This window comes from Equus caballus, chromosome 4 (assembly GCF_041296265.1).
Source record: "Equus caballus isolate H_3958 breed thoroughbred chromosome 4, TB-T2T, whole genome shotgun sequence".
Lineage (NCBI taxonomy): Eukaryota > Metazoa > Chordata > Mammalia > Perissodactyla > Equidae > Equus > Equus caballus.
The window spans coordinates 10,235,462-10,259,399 of record NC_091687.1 but is presented as its reverse complement, the minus strand read 5'-3'; the positions used below and the strand labels follow the sequence as shown (position 1 = coordinate 10,259,399).

General features: G+C 39.7%; 1 protein-coding gene across 10 annotated transcripts in view; it reads left to right on the top strand.

Moving 5' to 3' along the window:
- The window catches only part of VPS41 (VPS41 subunit of HOPS complex), a 178,661-nt gene that overhangs the window by 5,912 nt on the left and 148,811 nt on the right, over window positions 1-23,938 (top strand). For 6 of the 10 annotated variants that reach the window (XM_023638941.2, XM_005609089.4, XM_023638942.2 and 3 more), the window contains exon 2: window positions 4,027-4,065. The exons of the other annotated variants lie outside the window; for them this stretch is intronic. In XM_023638941.2, coding sequence (XP_023494709.1) covers window positions 4,027-4,065 — 39 coding nt within the window. The remainder of the gene's footprint in view (window positions 1-4,026; window positions 4,066-23,938) is intronic. 10 annotated transcript variants of the gene reach the window in all.

Genomic DNA, 23,938 nt, shown 5'->3' with positions numbered 1-23,938 from the left:
AATGCACTTGGTGTTCCTTATAAGTGGAAAAGGAATAAACAGAGGAGGCACAATCTTACTGTTTTAGGTTGGCTGCTTTTTCTTATCGTCATCACCAGCAAATGGGTGTTGAGCTGTTCCTTTGTGGATGGTAGTGGGACACAAAAAGGCAAAAGCCGTCGGGTTTATCCACAGTATATTTAAAAGGACAACTCTTAGGACAAGGCGGTTAATATTAGGTGAGCGAGCTGACGGGGATGGTAAGAAACAGGCCACAGGAAGCCAGATGTGGACCGTGTGGCCTGGGCTCACTGGAGACCTAGAATGGGCCATGAAGAAAGGTTTAGAAAGGATGTCGAAACAGCCAGTGAGTTTCAAACTTTTTTAGCCTCAGATTGACAACATGAAAATATAAAACATAAAATCCAAGCTCTCTTGTTGAAGCAAGAGTGAAGGCCCTTTGTTACTGCCCCCCGGAGGTACCACCTGAGTGTTTCCTTGAACCTGTAGAGCGTAGTGGGAATTGGAGGACCCCTAGGATGAGTGTGGGGTCGGGCCAAGGGCCTTCTAAGCCTAGGGAACCACTTAAGGATGCTCAGCACAAGCATCAGAAGCTCAAGGCAGGCAGAGGGCAGTGGGAATGACTGGGATTGTATGGTGTAGGGAAATTGGGAGTCGGGGTGGTGGGTGAGGAGCATTCTCTCGGGCACAGCTGCTTGGCTCCAGCTGATGTTACACGGAAATGTGGATCCCGTGGAGACATATGGTCTGAATTTTATGAAGTCAGAAATACAGAGTTTTATGTAAAAGTCTTAAAAATGCTACCCAGTTTGAAGAAAACTCCTGCAGACCCCACCCAGACCACGGACCACCATTTTGCCAGCCCTGGCATAGAAATATTTGTGAGAAGTCACCCACTGTGGCTGGAGGGCTGTGGGTTTGTGCAGCGAGTGGGAAATGAGGCTAAAAGTCTGTAGGGGGCCACATTGGAGTGGGCTTTGACTGCCCTGCTGGGAAAACTGCTATCTCCTGACTCCTGAGGGTTCTCCGAGGAAGGCGGTGCCCCGCCCGAGGTGTGTCTGGGAAGATGATCCTGACAGCAGTTGATGGATGGATAGAAGAGATCACCTGTCAAGGCGCAGAGATCGTTAAGTAAAGCTGTTTAGGTAGGTGATTACGTGTAAGGGATTGGTTTGCAAAAGAAAGGAGAGTGAGATCCTTGTTGAGTGTAGCTTTCAGCCTGTTGTCGCAGGATTTGTTCAGCTGTACGTTTGTGTCACTGCGTGCCTTCTAGCCCATCATTTTGCTTCAATCAGAACAGCACAATTTTTTTTATTGTGGTAAAATATACATAATAGTTACCATTTTAACCACTTTTAAGTGTATGATCCAGTGGCATTAGGTACATTCACATTGTTGTGCAACCATCACCACCACCCATCTCTAGAACTTTTCATTGCCACAAACTGAAACTCTGTCCCCATTAAACAGTAACTCCGCATCCCCCCTCCCCCGGCCCTGCCCAACCTCTGTTCTACTTTCTGGCTCATCTAAGTGGGATGCTACAATACTTGTCTTTTTGTTTCTGGCTTGTTTCACTTAGAAAACAGCAGTTTTATAACTTACGTTTTCATGAGTTGAAGTTAGATTCTTTGAAAGAGAGAGTGTGGAGTCAAAAAGTGTTTGAAAGTCATCGACTCTTTCTAAGTGGTCACCTTTCCCAGGGCTCAGCCATGCTTCTTTGATCCCTTGCTGGGGACCTTCACTTCCTGTCTTCTTGTTTGCCCATCTGTCTCTAGAGCATTCTGCCGAGGGGCCTGATGAATGAGTGAAGCTAAGTAATAACAGACCAGGATAATTCCCGAAGTCACTCATGCATTGCTTTGGTAGCGTTGTGGACAAAAGTGTAATTTTTTGAGGCCACAACTATATTTGGGAGGTTCGTGCTGGTGCTAAGGCTAAGTCTGAGAGTGTCCTGGAGTAAATGTTCTGGACAGATACCAGCAGCCTCAGGGAGCGACTCAGAGCCTGCTTTTCCCAGAAGCCTCCTATTTCTGAGGCCCCCATGCCTCAAGGTGTCAGATTCTGGCCCTGCGTGCTTTCTGGTGGGGAACAAGAGTGTCGTTTGATTTTGAGTTTTTGAATTGGAATCACTGGTTGGGGACTTATGTTTTAGTTTTAATGAAGAACGTAAATGGGACATTTGTCCTTATACCCCATATACGTATTTAAATGGATTCCAAATAAGGAAAAAATTTTTTCCTTAGGTTTAATGTAATTTCTCTGAAAAGAGCAGTCAAGTGTTCTTTTAGAGTTGTAAAGCCTGGAAATAGGAATTTCCCTATTTTCCTATATTTTCTATATTTTCCACAGCTATATTCCTAGTTGTGGCTTATTGGCACAGTTGTCAAACCTTGTTTTGCTAATGCTGGTAACTTGATCAGAGACTGTCAGGGATCAAGGCATGTTAGAAGTCATTTAAATGGTCAACCTCACCTCAGAGGTTGTTAGAAAATTTCAAGATGCTGCATGTAAAACACTTAGCATTGTGAGCAATATATAATAGATGCACAGTAAAGACATCAGAATAGTGACTGTTAGTATTAAGTGGAGTGTGTTCAAAAGAGAAGGATTGGGATGGCAAATGGACTAAATCTAGGAACTGCGGATGGTTAGGATGGAGGAGAAACAATTTCGAAGGGTAGGCATGATTTGTGTTGTTAACTCTGGAGAACTGTCAAGTAGCAGAAGAACTGAATTTTTTGTGTGTCGTTTTGGCGCTGAGAACAAAAAATTACTATGGAGAGATTGTAGCTCCAAATTAATAAGAACTTTCTAAGACTTAGATGAACATTAAACTAAACAGACTGCACTGCTATGTAGAGATGATTCTCATATTCACCATGGTTAGTAATGTAACTTAGTAAAATTCTTAATTACAAGTAACACTCGTCTACATTTTACACATGGCCTTCGAGAGCAGAGACTGCTCCAGAACCTGCCAGGCCTTTACTGATTTTTGATGAATGAAATTAGAATGTTTTCAAACACCAGACTTGCCTTGGCAAATCCTACTGTCCATTTTGCATTGAGTAATACATGCTTCTAACTTTCTAGAAAATGTTCATTCTTTTCCTTGAAAAAATATTAGTTATATCTAAAATGTCCTTGCCCCATTTTTTTTGTTCTTTCTTTCGCTCATGGATTGTTGTAAAATGCTTACATTCAGTGTCAGCATATTAGTCGTAACCTTTTATTGCTATTGATATCTATAAGTACGTTAAGTAAATCTTCATTTTGCTGACCTCTTTGAGGAGGCATGGCATCAGCAGATTCTCTCTTTCGGTGGACAGGTGAGAGATTAGCAGGATCCGGTCAATTTTTCCCTTTTGCTTTGTTTTCTCCAGAGCAGCGAGATTCATTGTCTAGCAAGAGAGAAACTGTGTTAAATGGCAGAATCTGTCTTGTGGTTAATGGTTTAAAGAGTGGATGTAAATTATACGGCTTGTTTGCACCATGTCTGATAGGTACCACTCTAGGGGAATTCTTTTGTAAAAGCTGTTTAACCAAGACAATCATTTTGACTCAGCCAGATTAATAGCAATAATAATTAACAGCACAAGAGCTTTTCTGTATAAAAATTGGCTTATAGATAATTTGAGATGGCAGTTTCCTCTTCCCTTCCGAGATCAGTAAGGCTGCTTTGCCAGACTGATTTCCATTTTTAGCGAAAGAAAAGCCTTCCGTGTGCTCAGATGACAAGTTCCTGGGGTCATTTGTTAACTTGCTGACCACTTGAGGGAGGTCGGCAGGAGCAGTGGATCCTTGTGGCCCTGAGTAACCACCTCCATCCTGCAGGGTGTGGAGAAATTGGAGGAGGCCTTGTGAGTCGGGCCACATGGAGTCCTTTCAACTGTAGTTGCAAATTACCTCCAAAAAAGGGCAGGTGGATATTAGTGGTGGGGACATGAGGACTCTTTTCCGTTGAAAATGTTTTTTGTTCTTTTGTCGTCTGTTCTGACCATTTTTTTCCTCCATGCTTTTTAGGAAACTGAGTCTCTTGAAGAATCTACAGATGAGTCTGAGGTAAGGTGGTGATCCAGGAGCCTGGGGATTTCTAGGTTACCATGTTAGTATCTTGAGCTTGGTCTCCCTTGCAAAATGCAGCCTTCCCAGGGGCTGGGGTGGTGGAGGAGGGCCATGGGCGGTTGAGCCTTGGGGAAGAACCCGCCAGTTGCCATTAAAAATATTAAAGGGATTAGCTTAAAAAGTAAACAGGAAAAGGGACAAAAAGTTTTCTCCTCATCTTGAACAATATTTTAATCTGAAGCATATTGGCAGTAGGAAAATTGATTCAGAGTTTTACAAACTCATCTCGACACTTTAAAAATCTAATTTTTAAGAGAACTACTGTAGATTCTGCAATATTCTTCATTCTTTTAATAATATGGCATCCTCATTGGTTTAATTGCTAAATCTTTGAAATTATAGTTCAATTTCGTAAAATAAAAAGGAAAGTAACTACCTGAAAAGCTGTTTAGGAGCTAAATTGTGTTAAAGATTTTTTTTTTTTGAGGAAGATTAGCCCTCAGCTAACATCCGCCGACAGGCCTCCTCTTTTTGCTGAGGAAGATTGGCCCTGAGCTAACATCTTTGCCCATCTTCCTCTCTTTTTTTTATTTATAGGACGCCTGCCACAGCATGGCTTGATAAGTGGTGTGCAGGTCCACATCTGGGATCCAAACTGGCAAACCCCCTACCACCAAAGTGGAACAGGCGAACTTAACTGCTACGCCACTGGGCTGGCTCTTAAAGATTGTATTTTAAGGAAACTAAAGTAACATATTAGGGAGGGCTTTTTAAAAATTTCCTTTGCAAGACTACGTATAAGAAATAATTTTCAGGGGGCTGGCCCCATGGTGTAGTGGTTAAGGTTGGTGTGTCCCGCTTTGGCAGCCCATGTTCACAAGTTTGAATCTCAGGCATGGACCTATACCACTCATCAGCCATGCTCTGGTGGTGACCCACATATAAAGTAGAGGAGGATTGGTACAGATGTCAGCTCAGGGCTAATCTTCCTCAGCAAAAAAACAAATAAATTTCAGCATAACACAAACTAATTACCTCATCAGTTTTATGGATGGACTAATAATAATAATTGCATTTTTTCCTTTTACTGTTTTATTTAGCTCAGAGGAATGAAAAAATATCCATGATAACCTGCTGGAAATCCACACCAATGACTGTAGCCATTATAGTCTCTAAATTTGGCATGTAATTATTGTATGACTTTTGTTTGCTTTTTCGGGGAAAAGGTGGGCTTATACATATTCATCCAGAGAACATCTTGTATATTATGCCATCATGCATTTGTAGTTTGGCTCTAGAGTCATGGTTCCTAATATTTTCACTACTAAGGACTTCTGGTACTCTCTTTGGAGCTCCCAGAAAGGCATTACTGAGTGTGCTTACAGATAAGATATAATATTTGTTAATTTTTTTAATAAAGTATTAAAAAGCATTTCAGATCACCGTTCTTAGTTTTGGAAATCTCTGGTTAACTGAGAACCCTGCGTTCTCAGAGTCACTGGTACAGAATCCTGTGGTGTTAGAGCCCTGTCCAGGAATTTCATTTCAGAGGTGAGGAGGATGTTGGCAGCCACCTGAATAAATCTTTCCACACATTCTTCAGTTACTGAATGGGTCCACGAGGAGAGCAAACAGAAAGTATGCCTCACTTCTACCTCCAGCATCATTAGGGACCAGAGTACTATAAACTTCAGAGCAAGTGGGGAAATACATATCTGGATTGACTTGAGCTGAGAGTCAGATGGAGACTGATGGAAATGAAGAGAGTGCAGCTGAGCTGCAGCAGTGGCGGAATACAGAGGCCCACCACCCTGGGGAGGGAGAGGGCCCCGCCTTGAGCGGGGAAGTAGTGAAGACAGGCCTGAGACCTGGTGGATCTGAGCACCGCCTGTTGGGGAATTTAAGGGAAGGGGATTAAAAATGCGAGGGACCAGAGGTGACAGTGTTAGGAGGGGGCTACTCTTGGAAAGAAGGGGGAGTCATCCCCTGGAGGTGTGGTGGTGAAGGCAAAAAGAAAAAGGGGGGGAAATTAAGGGTGCCCCCAAACAAAGAATATCAGAAAGTCAGGGGAGACTGACCCACTCCTCTCCCCACCACCAAAAAGAGATGTCACTTATTAAAGAAAATGTACTTCATTTACCAATGTAGCTGGGAAACCTAGTAGACTGCCCAAATATCTTGTCTGCTCCATAGGAGCGCCTATTGCTGCTCTCTGGAAAATCTGAGACATTTAAAAAGGAACTGAAACGGCAGGTAGCATCTATACGAAGCTACTCTAGGACGAACGAATACCAAGTGGGAAGCAAACATTATCGGCCCAAGAAAACAGCAGCCTAATAGTCCATCCTGAGTTGGATGTCTTTAAACAAGCATTCGTGGATAGCAAAATCTGTCTTAAACCAGAAATTAAAAAAACTCGGAAGAGAAGTGGACAAAAAACTAGAAAGTTAGGGAATAAGAGTTGACCACACTCAGGAAAGAAATGGAAGGAAAAGATAGTTACTTTAAAGTTGAGGGAACTGCGACCCAAAAGGTAACCTGACTGTGTAATGTCGTATAGCTGGTTTGTGGGAGAAGGGAGTTCAAACTCAAGTCCTCAGACCCTGGGCATTTTCCGTCATTTTACCTTCTGCTTAGGATGGCACTAAAGGACTGGAGTCAGGCCGTCGGGTTCAAGTCTCAGCTGTATTTCATACTTGCTGTGTGACCTTGGGCGCTCATCTCTATCCTTCACTTTCCCCCTGTGGAAAAGGGGGGTTATGGCTTACCTTGTGTGGTTACTGTAAGGATTAGGTAACATTGATGTTTGCAAAGCATCTCCTAAGTGCCTGGCATGTGGGAAGCACTCCGTGAATATTATGATGTTTAGCTTGTGTTTTAGATGTGCTGCTGGTGGCTCTTTTTACTGCCGGGGCCTTCAACCTGTGGGCTTGCAGAGACTCCCCTCTGGCTCTGGGAAAGTGCTTACTCTCCCCGATGCTCCTGATTCCAGGGCGTCTATGGACCAGCTAAGTGGGCAGGCTGGTGCTAGACCAAGTGTAGGCTTTGTAAGTAGACGGTGTTGGTTTGCAATCCAGTCTTTGGAGAAGTTTTTCTTGGGTTTCTCACTCAATTTGAATCACTTTCCATCCCAGGTTTGATATTGTGAGATACCACTTGGTTGCCAAAGAAGCTTTATTTTTCCTTTTCTCTTTTTCCTCTCTCTCGTCATTAGGTTTTGTAACAGTTAATTAAGCTTTCCCAGGGCAGCCATTTCTTTGTATATTTCTACGTCCTCTTTATTCAAGTGCTCAGGTAATTTCCATTTCTGTGAATGATGCTGCTTAGTGTTTTCAACCATATATTATAACAACTTATTCATCACTTTGTGAAATCCTGCATTTCATATAAACTGAGCTTTTATATCAGGAAGGTCATAGTGTTAGGTTATTCTAAGTTCTTATTTTTTTAATTTTTAATTGTGGTGAAGTACACATAACATAAAATTTGCCATCTTAACCATTTTTAAGCATGCAGTTCAATATTGGTAAATACATACACATTGTTGGGCAAGCATTCTCCAGATCTTTTTCATTTTACAACACAAAAACTATACCCACTAAATGACACCTCCCATTCTCCCTCCTCCCAGCCCGTGGCAACCACCGTTCTACTTTTTTCTCTCTATGAATTTAACTACTCTAGGTAGTTGATATAAGTGGAATCATACAGTATGTGTCTTTTTGCGACTGGTTTATTTAACTTAAGCACCGTGTTCTCAAGTTTCATCTATTTTGTCATGTGTCTGAATTTCCGTTTTAAGGCTGAATAATATTCCATTGTGTCTACAAACCACATTTTGTTTATCCATTCATCCACCAATGGACACTAGCTTGCTTCCACCTTTTGGCTATTGTGAATATTGGTGCTGTGAACTTGAGTGTACAGATATCTCTGAAAAGATGTATCTTTTCAGTTCTTTTGGGTATATACCCAGAAGTAGAATTACTGGATCACTTGGTAATTCTTTTCTTAATTTTTTGAGGAACCACTATACTGTTTTCCATAGCAGCTGCACCATTTTATTAGAATTGCACAAGAGTTCTAATTTGTCCACACTCCCACGAACACTTATTTTCTGTTTTTTTTTTTCTTCTGATAGTAGCCATTTTGACAGATATGAGGTAATATCTCGTTGTGGTTTTAATTTCTATTTTCCTAATGACTAATGATGTTGAGCATCTTTTCATGTGCTTGTTGGCCATTTGTATATCTTCTTTGGAGAAATGTCTCTTCAAGTCCTCTGTTTGTTTTTTTAATTAGTTGGTTTGTTTTTGTGTTGTTGAGTTGAGGAGTTCTTTATATATTCTGGATATTAATCCCTTATCAGACATCTATATGTCTATCTATATCTATCAAGAACTCAACAACCTATGGATAGAATAGATAGAGGAATAGATGAATAGATCTAGAGCTACAGAGTTGTAAGTGATTTACTCATATCTCTATCTCTCTTACTATAGATATCAATAATATAGATAATACAATATATAAAGAATATATAACTTTATATGTCTATATCTGTATATCCCTTTTCACCTATATGATTTGCAAATACTTCTCCCATTCCATAGGTTGCCCTTTTACTCTGTTGAGTGTATCCTTTGATGCATAGATGTTTTTACTTTTGATGTAGTTCAGTTTGTCTGTTGTTACTTTCGTTTTCTGTTCTCCTCATGTCATATACGAGAAATCATTGCCAAATCCAATGTCATGAAGTTTTTCTCTATGTTTTCTTCAAAATTCTTATTTTAACGTGTTCAAGAGAAGAATATTGACTGCTCAAAATTGTTATCCCTATTTTGAAGCTGTACGATCTTTTCCATACTGAGGCATAACTGCTATGGTGGTGTTGGTAGCAGCGTGCTACGGGAGCATGGGGGAGTGGATGGTGAGTCAGGAATGGCTTCATTTGTAGTCCTCGAGGTTAGTATGGAAGATGAGTCTGGGCAGAGAAGCTGGGCAAGTCTTCAGGAAGGAGGGAACGTATGTGCAGAGACCAAGTTGTGAAAGTGCACTCACGTTCAGCCAACTGTGATGTGCTCCCTGTGGCTGGAATGTAGGAGGAAGTTGGGGAAATGAGGCTGGAGAAGGAAACTAGGGTAAAGTCTGGAGGCTCCTAGTGTGTCAAAGCAGACAGTTTGGACTTGATCGTATGGACATTGGAAGCTGGGGAGCCAGCCAAAGCCTTGATTGTCAGGGGTGGGGATAGGGGCTGGTGACAGATGAACTGGAATAAGAGCCCCTTGTCAGGAATTTCTCCTGGAAGTCCCCATGAGAGATAGTAGGGGTAGAGGGGCCTGGGCTAGGCAGTACGGAAGACAAAGAGGAAATGCCTCTCAAGTTCAGTCGATAGGAAGTGTAGGATAGTATGTGAGAGATGAGCTACATGGGGGAGTCAAGAAGATTCTGAAGTATCTAGCTTAGCTGTGTTGTAAGAAGCTAAGTAAACTCCACTATTAGGCAAAAGAAAAGGATGACTTTTTTCCTTACAGTGGTACTTTTTAATCTATTGGTGACTCCTTTATAATGGTTTTATTCAGGCAGAAACAAATAATATGCTTTCATATTAAACATATTTTTAAACAAAAGCAAGTGAGCAAACTGATATTTGGGATTTTACTTTATTTTTAAAATCCTACAAGTTACTGCATATAGAGGAAGATTCTGAGCTGTCTTTGGAGCAAAGATGGTGCAGTGGAACCAGCACAGCGTTGGAATCAATTTTGATAATGAAGATTATTACAAAAGCAAACACGCAGAGTGTGAGAAATAGTGCTTGGCACTTTGGTCAGCTCTTTAGGTTTATTATTCCACCCTGTGACTTGCCTCTGATTTCTGCTTCCGTTTTACGGATGAAGAAATAGACTGAGTGTTTAGTTAATTTGCCCAAGGTCACCTGGCTGGTAAGTGGATTTGAATCCAGCAATTTGACTCCAAAGCTGGTCTTCTAACCTCTGTTTATACTGCCTCCAGCTTCACTGTGACCTCTCTAATGCAGGTTCTTCCTCTGTGTACCTTTGTAGAATTGGACAAGATTTAAATAAAAATCTTTGGAACTCTTGCTTATGTATAAAGTGATATTTTGGGTGATGTTACAGATTTTGACTTGTTCAACTAGTAGGAAAAGATTCAATTTAAGAATCTTTGAACTTTGCTTTCTCTTCTGGAGAATAGAGAATTGTCTAGCTGATTTATATATAGTGTTAAGAATTCTAATGAAATTCCTGCTTTGCCATAAAATAAATAATGCTATTTATTTAGAAATTAATAATTATAAAATAAAATAATGTTAGTTATAAGTTGTATCTCCTTTGAAGAGTATATCCTTCTCTGTGTGCAAAATTTAGTGGTAAGAGTGTTGATTACAACTTTGTTTATAATATAAAAATTTGGAAACAGGCTAAATATCCAGAAATAAAGGAATTTTTTTTTTTTTTTTTTTTGAGGAAGATTAGCCCTGAGCTAACATCTGCTGCCACTCCTCTTTTTTGCTGAGGAAGACTGGACCTGAGCTAACATCTGTGCCCATCTTCCTCTAATTCATTTGTGGGACGCCTGCCACAGCATGGCTTGACAAGCAGTGCCAAGGTCCACACCTGGGATCCCGACCGGTGAACCCCAGGCCGCCGAAGCAAAACGTGCTAACTTAACCACTGTGCCACCCCATATTATCTTTTTAATTGAAAAAAGCTTTTTACAAAAAAGGCCATTTAGAGCAGAGGTTGGCAAACTCTTTCCGTAAAGGTCTAGATAGTAAATATTTAAAGTTTTGCAATCAAAGAGGCAATATTGAAGATATTATATAGATATGTAACCATATAAAAATGTAAAAACCCTGCTTGGTTTGCGGTGGGTTGTACAAAAACAGGTATTTGGCTGGATTTTGACTGTGGCTTGCTGATTCCTGATTTCAAGTAAAATCCACTTTCTCTCCAGCCTCCAATATCCACATCTAAGCATAGAAAAAAAGACTACAAGACCATATTATCAGTGCATCGTGTGATTTTTATTTTATTTACTATCATTATCTGCCTTCATTTTCTAAATTTTCTATAGCAAATATGCCTTACTTATATACTTAGCAAAACAAGACAATTATTATTTTTTTAACAAAACACATTAATGTCTATGCATATCATAGTAGTCTGCTGTGTTGATGTTACAGAACTTTTGGGTTGCAAGCCATGGAACCCAGAATGAAAATGCATGTCATTCCTTCCCCACCTCAAACTCTTAACAAGGGAGTTAGCGAGAAGGTTTAGTTAGTTTATTTCTTGCCCTCTTTATTTTATCCAAGATTTTATATAAAGCCAAAATTGTTTTTTACTGTAATAGACATTTTTTTCTTGAGTTATTTTTTAAAAGTTTTTGTTTTTTTGAGATAATTGTAGATTCACATGCAGTTGTAAAAAGTAATAGAGATTCTTTATGCCCTTCACCCAGTTCCCAAAGGGTAAGATCTTGCATGACTCTTTATACATTACAACCAGGAAATCGATATTGATAGAGTCTACAGACCTTATTCCGATTGCACCAGTTTTACATGCACTCATTTGTGCATGTGTGTGTGTGTATTTAGTTCTGTGTACTTTTGTCACGTGTGAAGATTCATGTGAGCATCATTGTAGTCAAGATACAGAACATTCATCACAAGGTTCCCTTGTACTACCCTTTTATGGTCACAGCCGCTGGCAACCATCAATCTATTCTCCATCACTCTAGTTCTCTCATTTCAAGCATTATATGAATGGAACCATACAGTGTGTAACCTTTTGTAATCGACTTTTTTCCTACTCGCCAATCTGTCTTTTAATTGGTGTGGTTAGATCATTTACATTTAAGGTAATTATTGATATGTTAGGGCTTAAGTCTGCTATTTTTAATTTTCTGTTTGTTTCCTCTGTTTTTCATTTCTCTGTTTCTCATTTCTTCCCTTCCTGTGAGTTAGTGAATATTTCTTTAAGATTCCATCTTGATTTGTTAATAGCGTTTTTGAGTATATTTCTTTGTATGGGTTTCTTAATGGTTGCTCTAGGTTAAAATATACATATATAACTTAGTGGAGTCTGCTGGTATCCATAATATTTCACCACGTTTAGTCAAGTGTAGAACCTATACTTCCATTTATGTTCCTTTACCCTTCCCACTTTTTAAATACTGTTGTCTTAAATATTTACTTTATGTTCGTTGAGCACCACATCAGTTGGTATTATGCTTTTTGCTTCAACTATTAAATATTATTTAAGAAACTCATGAAAAGAAGGATAGTCTACTGTATTTACCCCTATTTTCAGCCATTCCTATGTTCTTTTTAGAGTTCTAAGCTTTCTTCTGTTATCGTCTATCTTCTGTTTCTTTCTGTTTAGAAAACTTCCTTTAGCCATTGTTTAAGGATAGATTTGCAAGCAACAGACTTTCTTAGTTTCTCTTCATCTGAGACTGTCTTTATTTTCTCTAGATTCTTGAGGGATATTTTCACCAGATACGCGTTCATGGTTGAGCTTTTTCTTTCGGAACTTGAGAAATGCTATGTTACTTCCTTCTGGCCTCTGTCACTTCAAATGAGGACTCTGTTGTCATTTAAATTGGTGCTTCCCACATAAGTAATGTGTCATGTGTCTCTGGCTGCTTTCAAGACTTTTTTTTTTATTTTAGTTTTCAGAAGTTGAATTATGATGTCTTTTGGCATGGATTTCTTTGATTTATCTTTTTTGAGGTTCCCTCAGCTTCTTGAATCTGTAGGGTTATGTCCTTCACCAAATTTGGAAAGTTTTCAGCCATTATTTCTTTGAATAGTTTTTCAGTTCTGTTCTCTTCCTTCTGGGACTCTGATAATATGAATGTTAGCCCTTTTCTTTTTGCTCCACAGGTCCCTGAGACACTGTTCATTTTTTTTCATTCTCTTTCCTCCTTGCTGCTCAGATGCAGGAAATTCTATTGCTCTGTCCTCAAATTCATTGGTTCTGTCCTCTGTCATCTCCACTCTACTGTTGAGCCCATCCGGTGAGTTATTTCTTTTGGTTTTTGTATTTTCCATTTCTAAAGTTTCCATTTTTTAAAATAAGTTACATTTCTTTGCTGAGATGTCCTATTGTTTCATCTGTTTCAAGACTTTTTAATTGCTTGTGGAAGCCCCTTTGTGGTGACTGCTTTAAAATCCTTGCCAGATAATTCCAACATCTGTGTCATTTCATTCTTGTAATATGCGTTTTAATACAACACAATATTTAAATCATGAAGAATCATCAATTCAGGTTTTTCAGTCAGCTTAGTACATGCCACGTGTTGCGAGAAGTGCTTTACGGTCATCATCTCATTTAACGTGAACCACAGTCCTATTAGGGAATATACTAGGCAGGAGGGACAGGTTATGCCACAGTAACAAGCGGTTCCAAAATTGTAGTGGCTTAACACAGCACAGATTTATTTCTGAGTAGAATCAGTAGTGTAGGGAGAGGAAATCGAGGCATCAGCAATACAAAAAGCTCATCATTTTCAAAAGCTTCTTTCCTATTTATGGAGCAGGAACAATATGCTGTGGAATACTTTGGTCATAGAGCTGAAAACTGAAGCAGTTCTGCTTCATGGAGATATGTATGTTTTAAATCCTGCTTATTTTGAATGGGTTCTAAGTTTTTTATTTAGAAGCATATTCTACCTTTTCTTAGAAGAATTTAGTGTGTTGTACAAAGACTTTTACAGTAGACGCATCAAACTGTTAGCCTACCATTTCAAGATTAAACTTGCAGAGCGAAGAGAAGAATCACAAGGGAAAAGCCATCAGGCTAAAGAGGGGTGGCGAGGAGAGAAAGGAGCACCTATTGGAAACTGATATGTAGTGAGGTCTGTGCTGTACCAGGTGAGGGTTTCGGTGACCTTTTGTTGTTCGTGAATGCCGCTCAATAGCTAAACTCAGGCATGTTCTGCCTGAAGTTTGTTACTTTGAAGCAAAGATTGCATGTAAATAACATAAGTCTGTACTTGGATCATGGCATGTAATAACACAGTAGTTAATTAGTGTCGCCTCTGTCTTTCTTAATTTTTGTTACTGTTATTAATAAACCTGCCTCCTAAACAGATCTCCATTCAGATCTAGCTTAGCTCGTGCAGATACTATAGTTAGGAGGCCTTTAATATGTTAGATATATTAATTTTAGTAAAATCAAGCAGGCTAACAAATAGTTGAATCTATTTAAAATAAACCTATATGCAATTTATGTTGAATGAGAAACTAATTTTAAAGTAAAATGCAACTTCTAGGTGCATCAGCCACAAGGAGAATTCTTTTTCAGTTTTATTAAAATGAAAACCAGTCGTGAGAAGTCAGGAGATAGCTTCTTTCAATCAGCAAATGCATCACACAAAAATAATTTATTAATCTTACCTGGTGAGTAGAACATTGTGAATCATTTATTGAAACTTAAATTGATTCTTTACATGTATTAATTTTAATAAACAAATTTATAGCAACTAGTAACTAAAATGGTAATGTACCTTGTTATGAGATTGATTGCTGAGAAAAATGGAACCTGGGGTTGTAATGTGACATCCTTCCAAATGGCCTTTGGATTAAAAATTTGCTCTTTCATTTAATGAGCTATTAATATTAACAGGTTCTGCTGATTATTGCATCATTCAGGCAAGGATAAACATTCCCTTTGAAGCATATATTATAAAAATTATATGTTTGGAAACTTCGTAGAAACTTGCTGAATGCAAGATTTATGAATCTCTCTTTCTGCCGTTGGTTCGAGATTGAAAAGATGAAGATGACTCTTTCTGATGATATGTGATATATATTTGAACAGAATTTATAATTTTACTACCTAGAAGAAAAATTATTTTAGGCAGTCCAAGATGGATTTACTGATCATTTATTCATTCAACAAATATTTACTGAGTACTACTATATTTGAGTGCTAGGATATACTAGTATTTGGTGAAGGAGGTAGACAATAAACAAAATTATATATATCAGGTGGTAATAAACGTGTGGGTAAAAAAATAACATTGGATAAGGGGAATATGGAGTGAGCCGAGGAGGTTATTTTATCCTGGATGGTCAGAGGAGCCCTCTCTGGTAAGATGACATTTGAGTAAATATCTGGGGGAAAGGTCTTCCAGGTAAAAGGAAGAGCAAATACAGTACTTTGGAGTGAGGTCATGTCTTTGAGGATTTGAGTGGGGCTGAAGCAGAATGGTAGGAAATTACGCCTGAGAAGTAATGGGTGGCCAAGAACCTAGGGCCTGTAAGTCAATTTATAGACTTTAGTTTTTACTGTGAGCAAGATGGGAAGGCATTGGAGGGTCCTTGTTTTAATAAGAGCACTCTTGATGCTGTTTGAAAGGGGGCAAGTAGGAAGCAGCGGGACCAATTAGGAGGCTTTGGCAGAACTCGAGCTGGAGGTGATGAAGGATTTAGGGTATTTTTTGAAGTAGAGCCAGTGGATTTCCTGACTAGGGTGTAGGGGTGTGAGTGAAAGTGGAATCAAGGATGAGCAGCTAGAAAGATGGAGTTGTTAGCTGAGATAGGGGAAGACTCTACCTAGAGCTGGTTTGGGTGCTCAAGGGGAGGTGGGGCGGGGGAGTTCCATTTTGGGTACTTCAAGTTGGAAGTGCCAATTAGACATCCAAGTGGAAGTGTCAAGTAGGTAGCTGGATAAAGAAGGCTAGTGCAGGTCTGGACTAGAGATGAGAATTTGTTAGTCAGCATTCGGATGGTGTTTAAAACCAGGAAACTGGGTGAGATCATTTAGGATATGAAGTCAGATAAATAAGAGGCCTGATGCCTAGACCTCAAGGGTACTAAGGCATTTTAGGGATCTGGTAGATGGAGGGAAATCAGCTAAGGAGACTGAGAAGGAGTAGCCAGTGAGGTAGGAAGAGAGCCAAATGAGAGTGGTGTCCAGGAAGCCAGGGGAGAAATGCATCTCAAGAAGAGCCTGGTCAACCATTGCCACTGCTGCTGAGAGGAGGAATAAGGTGAGGTCTAAGGATTTGCCCTTGGATATCTGCGAAGGCAGAGCTATTGGTGATCCTGATATGAGCAATCGCAGTGACTCGTGGTGGAGGTGGTGGTGGGGCCTGGCTAGAATGGGCTCAAAAGAGATTGGGTTGGCAAAAGGTCTTTGATGCTCTCAGAAGTTCTTGTACTGTGTATTACAAAATGATGATGTCTGGAACTCTCATAAGGGACAGCTCTGTTGAGTGACTGTCAAAAGCGATAATGTGTAGTTAGCGTGTGCGTGTCATTAGCAGGTATCCAGTAAGCGTGCTGCTGCTGCTGTTTTATTATTCCTGTCCAGGTCTATGCCAGGTGCTTTCATGAGGGCGGGGAGAGTCACCAGAGTCTCATTAGCAGAGCTGCTTGTGAGTGAATAAATGATTTGATTTCATTAAGCCTTACACCAATTATATGAAGCTGGCATTATGTCCTTATTTTGGACGTAATGGTGAAACCAGGGTTTTGAGAGCTCCCTTTGTCAAAACCAGATACGAAGGACCACCCCTGGCTTCCTGACTAGCTGAGAACTGGTTTACCCCACGGTGGGTCCATGAAAGGATTGTGATTTAACTTAGGAACAGCAGGTGAGAACCATCTTTTAACTTTGGGTTTGGCTTATGGCATCCAGCTCCATAGCCGCAACCATTTTTATTCTCTCTCATCCTTAGTGATAGGCAGAATAATGGTCCCTCAGAGATGTCTGTGTCCTCATCCCTGGGACCTGCGAGTATGTTTATGTTCCATGGCAAGGGAAATGAAGGTTGCAGATGGAGCTAAGGTTACTAATCCGCTGGCTTTAAGATGGGGAGATTATCCTGAATTATCCAGGCAGGACCAGTATAGTCATGAGGGTCTTCGCAAGTGGACGAGGGAGGTAGAGGAGGTCAGAGTGATGTAATGTGAGAAGGACTCCACCCATCCTTGCTGGCCTTGAAGGTGGAGGAGGGAGGAAGGGACTCACAGCCAAGGGATGCAGGTGGCCTCCAGAAGCAGGAAAAGATGAGGAAACGGATTCTCCCCTGGAGCCTCCAGAGGGACGCAGCCCTGCCAGCATCCTGATTTGAGCCCCTCTTGATTTTGGACTGTAGGACAACAAGTTTGTGTTGTTTCAAGCTACAGGGTCTATGGTAATTTGTCACAGCAGCGATAGGAAACATACGGTAAATGATGTGATTGGATTGTCTTGTTCCCTTAGCACTTTTCATTAGAGTTTGTTTATTTCTCAGGGTTTCAGGAGTAACATACATCCAGCAAGGGAAAACGTACAGAAAATAGTTGTAATGAAACCGCTAATGCTGTCAGGAGCTATATTTACAAAAATGTGTGTCTCTCTCTTCTGATAATTGCTCCAAAATATTGTTTAAGTGATAATTGCACTTGACAATTATGGCCTGTTTCTACCTTGTCAGGACTTTAGGCATTCCTTTCTCTGCAGACTCAAGAGATGCCATAACAAATCTAAATACCACGTAGATTTCTTTTCATCCATGAGCTGTTTCAGTTTTAGTGCAGCCATTATTAAATACAGAGATTCACAGGCATCCATGTCATCGTAATTCTTTACTTTAGAATCTGACTGTTTTCTCCAAAGACCTGAGTGGATTAAATAAATCCCTCAAAATAGTATCAGAAGGGGCGGGAGTCAGGGAAACCTCTGATAAAGCTTAAGGTTTTAGTCTATTGTCATCATTTCTGTTGATGATTGGGCGTTTTTTGAGATATTTGGCCTGTGATGGGCTACTTTTAGTCTTTTTTTTCCCTTGAAGATTGGCACGTGAGCTAACATCTGCTGCCAATCTTTTTTTTTTTTTCCTCTTCCTTCTTCTTCCCCTGAAAGCTCCCCAGTACATAGTTGTATATTCTAGTTGTAAGTACCTCTGGTTGTGCTATGTGGGATGCCACCTCAGCATGGCCTGACGAGCGGTGCCACGTCCATGCCCAGGATCCGAACCAGCGAAACTCGGTCACCAAAGCGGGGTGCACAAACTTAACCACTCGGCCATGGGGCCGGCCCCTACTTTTTGTCTTTACAGCGCCCAGGAGAGGTTATTGGCTTAATAAGTAGAAGAATGTAGCATTTCCTTTTACTTGGCTTATAAAAAGATTCACACTTGGATGTGTTTGAAACCATTTTTTTAATGATGTGGCAAAGTCAAAAGTAATGTATCTTCAGTTTCTCTAAGTACTATAAAACAAAGAGGTAATAATTACATTAGAGATGTTATGTTTGCTTAATGTTATGTCTGGGTAATGTGATAGGGAGTAAACTCAGAAGGGAGAGTATGAGTCATACAGTTTAAACTTGCTACTGTAGTACAAATAATGGTAATATTTTTAGTAACTGACATTCACCAGATACTTAACAGATACTGTGCTTTATGCTTTACATACGTTTATTTCATTTAATTCTTAAAACAATCCTATGAAGTACATGTTATCATCCCATCTCTCACGAAGATGAGGAACTGAGGTTTTAAGTAACCTGCCCCATGTATTTGGGCTGTGTATGGTAGGACCGGCCTAGGAGAAATTTATTTTAGTTTATTTTGTGGCTGGCCTCTTGATTATGAATTCCAGTAGGATTTTGGATAATTTTCTCTCCCCTTCTCTCTCATCCTTTTTTTTGTTGTTTAATGACATTAGTGAACTTTACCAAGATTTTTTGATCCTCCTTATTCTCATATCTCTTACAGCATCTCCTAGATGTTTCTTTCTATATGAAAACTTACTAAAAAAGTATGTTTCAGAATTTGTGCTGTGAGTCTTATGAGCACTTGTAAGATGCCCTTTAGGCAAGTATCTGGGAGGAAGCAGCACCGGGAGAGGGGCATCTCCCCTTGGTAGGGGAAAGTATATAGGGTGGAGGAGTGAATGCAGCTGGCCAGTCCTCACCCCTGCGAGGCTGGGCCGTTGCTGCTGATTTCTGTAGTGAATGGGGCAGCAAAATGTCCAGAGGCGATTTTCCCAGGAGAGGTGAGCGCCATGTCTAAACAGCTCCTCCTTCTGGATGATTTCACTTGCCTCCAGAGTTCCTCACCCAGGGATGTTAAGTTCTGGGATCCCTCTTTCTTCTCATCTTTACAGTATCTTCAGGGCTGATTTAGGGAAAGAGGGCCAGCAGCCCGGGCAAGCTCTCTGTCTTGGCAGGAGCTGTGTATTAGTCAGGTTCAGTAGGGAAATAGAACAGTAGTAGCTTCTGTGTAGACAGAAAGGATCTGAGAGAGATCCAGTAGCATCTGAGAGAGACCAATAGGATCTGAAAAAGAGAGAGAGAAAGAGATTCATTTTAAGGAGCGGACTCCTGTGATTACGGAGCTAGCAAGTCCTGAGATCTGCATTGTGAGTCGGCAAGCTGGAGACCCAAGAGAGCCAATGGTTTTGCAGTCTCAAGACCCAGAAAGAGCTGATGTTTCATTTCAAATCCGAAGACAGAAAAATCTGCCCAGTTCAAAGGTGGACAGGAAGAACTCTCTCTTACTTGGGAGAGGGTCCATCTTTTTGTTCTATTCAGGCCTTCAACTGATTGGATGAGGCCCACCCACGTTGGGGAGGGCAGTCTGCTTTACTCAATTTACCAATTTAAATGTTAATCTCATCCAAAAACACCCTCACAGGAACACCCAGAACAATGGTTGACCAAATATCTGGGCACTCCATGGCCCAGTCAAGTTGACACAAAATTAATCATCATAAGCTGTGTAAGTGTTTTGTTCTTTCCATACAATCATATCATCTTCCAGTAAGGTGATGCCAGCAATGATTGTTTTCCATTTTCTTGTCTTTTACCTTGGCTAAAACTTCTAAATCAGTTTTGGAAAAAAAAAGGTGATAGTTTCCTGTTCATTATGGGAATACTTCTCTTCATTGTGTCATGTTGGCTTTTGATTTCAAATGATCATTCTCAGCTCTTCAGGAAAGAAACCTCTTTTTATTTACTGAAAGCTTTTCTTAAAAAAAATATTTTAAAAATCAGCATTTAAAAAAAATTAGAGTGTTGAACTTTATAAATGTTGTTTCAGGATCTGTCAATGTGGGCCTATAGTTTTTCTTCTTTGACCTATCAAATGATGAATATCCAATCTTTGCCTTTTTGCAATATTTCGTCTTAAAAGTTTTCTATTAATACATGCTGGTTTAATTTATGCTGTTCTATTCAGAATTTTTACATTTAAATTCTTACATGAGTGAGTGAGTGAAGTATATATTTTTCTCCTTTGAGGTACTCTGGGAATTTTGGTGCCACCTTTTCAAAATGAATTGGGAAGTTTTTAATATTTCCCTCTTATGAGGCAGTTTAAATAACTCAAGAATTTTCTATTCTTTGAGAGTTTTTAATAGAACTTGCTGCTAAAACAGTCTAGGCAGATACCTTTCTGCAGGAGATCAGTAGCACTTTGATGACACTTATTTTCTGAATTCATTCTCTGGTTATATTATTCTGTTTAAATAAGATCTTTTAAAAGTAGTAACCCTTGGATAAAGAAGATATGGTGTGTATATATATATATATACAATGGAATACTACTCAGCTATAAAAAAGGACAAAGTCGTCCCATTCACAACGACATGGATAGACCTTGAGGGTATTATGTTGAGTGAAATAAACCAGACAGAGAAAGACGAACTCTGTATGACTCCACTCATAGGTGGTAGTTAACATATAGACAAAGAGAACTGATCGGTGGTTACCAGGGGAAAAGGGGGGTGGGGGGAGGGCACTAGGGGTGAAGTGGTGTACCTACAACATGGCTAATAACGATGTACAACTGTAATTTCACAAGGTTGTTAACTATCATAATCTTAATAAAAAAAAAAGTAGTAACCCTTGGACTTATTAACTGTTCTGTTTTCTGATTGTTTAGTGCATTCTTGCTTTTGCCTTTGTTAGTGTTCTCTGGTTCCCTGCAGGGTCCACCTTCCTGCTCTCTGTTCTCTGGGTCAGGCCAGGGCTCCTAGACCATTGATAATGCGCTGTCAAGGTGTTAGGGGCTTGTAGAGTCGGCCGGTGGAAGAAAGACGTAGACAGTTGGTGGCCAGGGCCGAAAGTGCAGTTGTGGAGAAACGGTGGGCAGAGGCTGCAGACTGTCGCCTCCTTCTGGAGAGCAGTCCCTCGGGGGTGGGCTGGGTGTCTGCTGGTCGAGTGGGGCAGACTCTGAGTCATGGGTACAGAGCTAGAAAGCAGCTAGCTTTCTACCTTTTGTTCAGGTGGTTTACGTTTTCATGAAACAAGTCAGGGTGTGTCATGAGTTCGGATTCATATTCAGCATATGTATCAGCGTCTCCTTGATTTTGGTAACAGTTCGTCTTAGTTTTTATTGCTATCATAAGTTTTTATCTTCCTCTGTTTCTTCATGGGAAGTTTTGAGAACCTGTCAGAGGCTTCGGTGGGCGTGGCTAGTGAGGGCTTCTTTGCATCTTGGATATAGAATGTGCAATTGGAAGATGCTGGAGAGGTATTTAATCTCCTCTAAAACATAAAATAATTTCAGGAACTGTAGTATTTTCCTTTTTCATATAATGATAGACATATAAGTTATAAATAAATGTAAATTTTTCATGAAAATTGAGTTTGCAGGACTTCTGTTTGCTCCTACTGTTAGAAGACTATAGAGCTTGATTTCTGTGCATTTTTCTATAATTTTAACTTACACTTTTTCTGAATAGCAACCCCCCTCCCTCTGTTTGGTTCCTCTACCCACATACCTCCCCCGTGTCTGTCAAATAATGCATAGTTTAGATGATCTCTGAGGGTCCTCTTGGCTGATATTCTCTGATTTGGATTTTCCTGTGTGGAAATCCAAATATCTTAGTAAAGCTTCTTACTCAACTTGGTCTGCTGTTACTGCATAATTGTGTTTTCACTGGTCTTTGTGAGGTACCCACAGTTTTGTCAGGTGAAGTTCAGAACAATGGAAAGGCATAAACCCTGCTTCTGAGGATCTTGTGATCGCCAGGGGATATTGGGAAGAAAGGAAAAGAGGGTTATGTGGGCTTCAGTGGCGGAAATTGTCCACCTGAATGGCTTATCTTGAAGATTGCTTAGGTTATTCCATATGGCTGGAAGGAAATGAAAAGCTTATTTGCTTTTCTCATTTTTTTTCCCCTCCTCTATATATTCTTATCGCTTTCCCAATATAAACTAAATGATGGGAGTTGATCCTGTTTATGGTATGTGGCTTGGGGCATGGGGACCTTCACCTTGTTTTTTCCTCCTTGAATTGAACATGAAATTCAGATGCTACAGGGCAAAGGAGAGACCAGGGTTTATGAAGACTGCATATCTTGTGAATCTTAAGTAGAGCTCTGCAATTATTAGAGGTTCCAACTTTTTCTCACTTTTCTAGTCAAAGTGTATGGTAAGGAAAGCAGCTTTGAGAGATAAGAATCTTAGTTAAGGCGATATAAGGTTTTGAAGAGGATGTTGAACAATGGCTTAAAAAAATAGTGTTTATTTCTACAATAAATATAATACATGTTTACTGTAGAAAATTGAGAAAATATTGGCAGTAGCTCACAGTAGTGATTTTTATTTGCCATCTTCTGTAATGGCCACAGCAGCCCTGTGACCCACTGTCACTCCCATTCTACAGATGAAGAAACTGAAGCTCAGAAAGGTTACTATTTTAGTGTTATTCTCTTCATTTTTCTCACACATGTGTATAAATATTTCTTCAATAAAATTTGGATCATGCAAAGCAGATTTTATGACCTACTTTTTCACCTATTAAGATGTTTTGAGAACATTTCCCTTTGTTATGAAATAGTCTTTGAAAGCAGATTTTAATGTGTGTGTAATGGTTAATCTTGTGAAATTTACTTAAGCCAGGGTTTCTCAGCCTTGGCACTGTTGGCATCTTTGGCTGGATAATTTTTTCTTCTGGGAGATTGTCCTGTGCATTGTAGGATGTTTAGCATCATCCCTGGCCTCTCCCCACCAGAGGCTAGTAGCACCTTCTCCCCCTACTCAGTTGTGACAACAAAAATGTCTCCAGACATTGCCAAATAAATGTCCCGGGGGGACAAAATGAACTCTGGTTGGAAACCACTTATTTAACCATATGTATTCTATGCCTTTAAAAATAATATATGGATATGAGTAGACTCATCTGAATTTTCTATCTATATGAAAAAGTAGACCGATGTCATCTAGATTACATTTATCACTTCCTAATTTCAGCTACCTGTTTTGGTTAATATATGTTTTCAGTAATAGCTATATTGCTTGAAAGTCAAAAATTTAACAGCATTATTTGCATTCCTGTAAGAACATAATTGGTTACCTGTCACCAGTCTGATGGAAAGGCATCCTGGGAGCTTTGACTACAGTTGTTTTACTGTAGATGAATTCCATTATCTCCATGTCACTTTCTTAAAAAGTTTGGTCATTGAGGCAGCTATAATACCTTGTGTTATTAATGGAAGCCAGAAGTTATTCTCTTGGCTTGTTTATGTAGTTTTCTTGATATGTCTTGACATTTTAGAAGGGTATATGAAACCATCTTTCCTATCAGATAATCATCTTTTTGTGTAAATAAAATCATCTTTCTGTAATAGAACTGTAGCCTACAATAATTAATAATCGCACTTGCCCTTTTAAGGAAGTGACATTCATTTGGGGGAGTGGTGGGCAATACAAAGCTAATTAAAGTCATTAGTCCTTGATTAATTTTGAATCTTACATTTAGGGTCTTTTTTTTGTGTGCAGATTTTTCTCATCATAGATCTCTTGTACACTTTCTGGAAAAATTCAAGATTGATATAACATATTTGGAGATGTCCTATATTGTCCATGTACATTAATTGATAACATTATAGTTTCAAGTA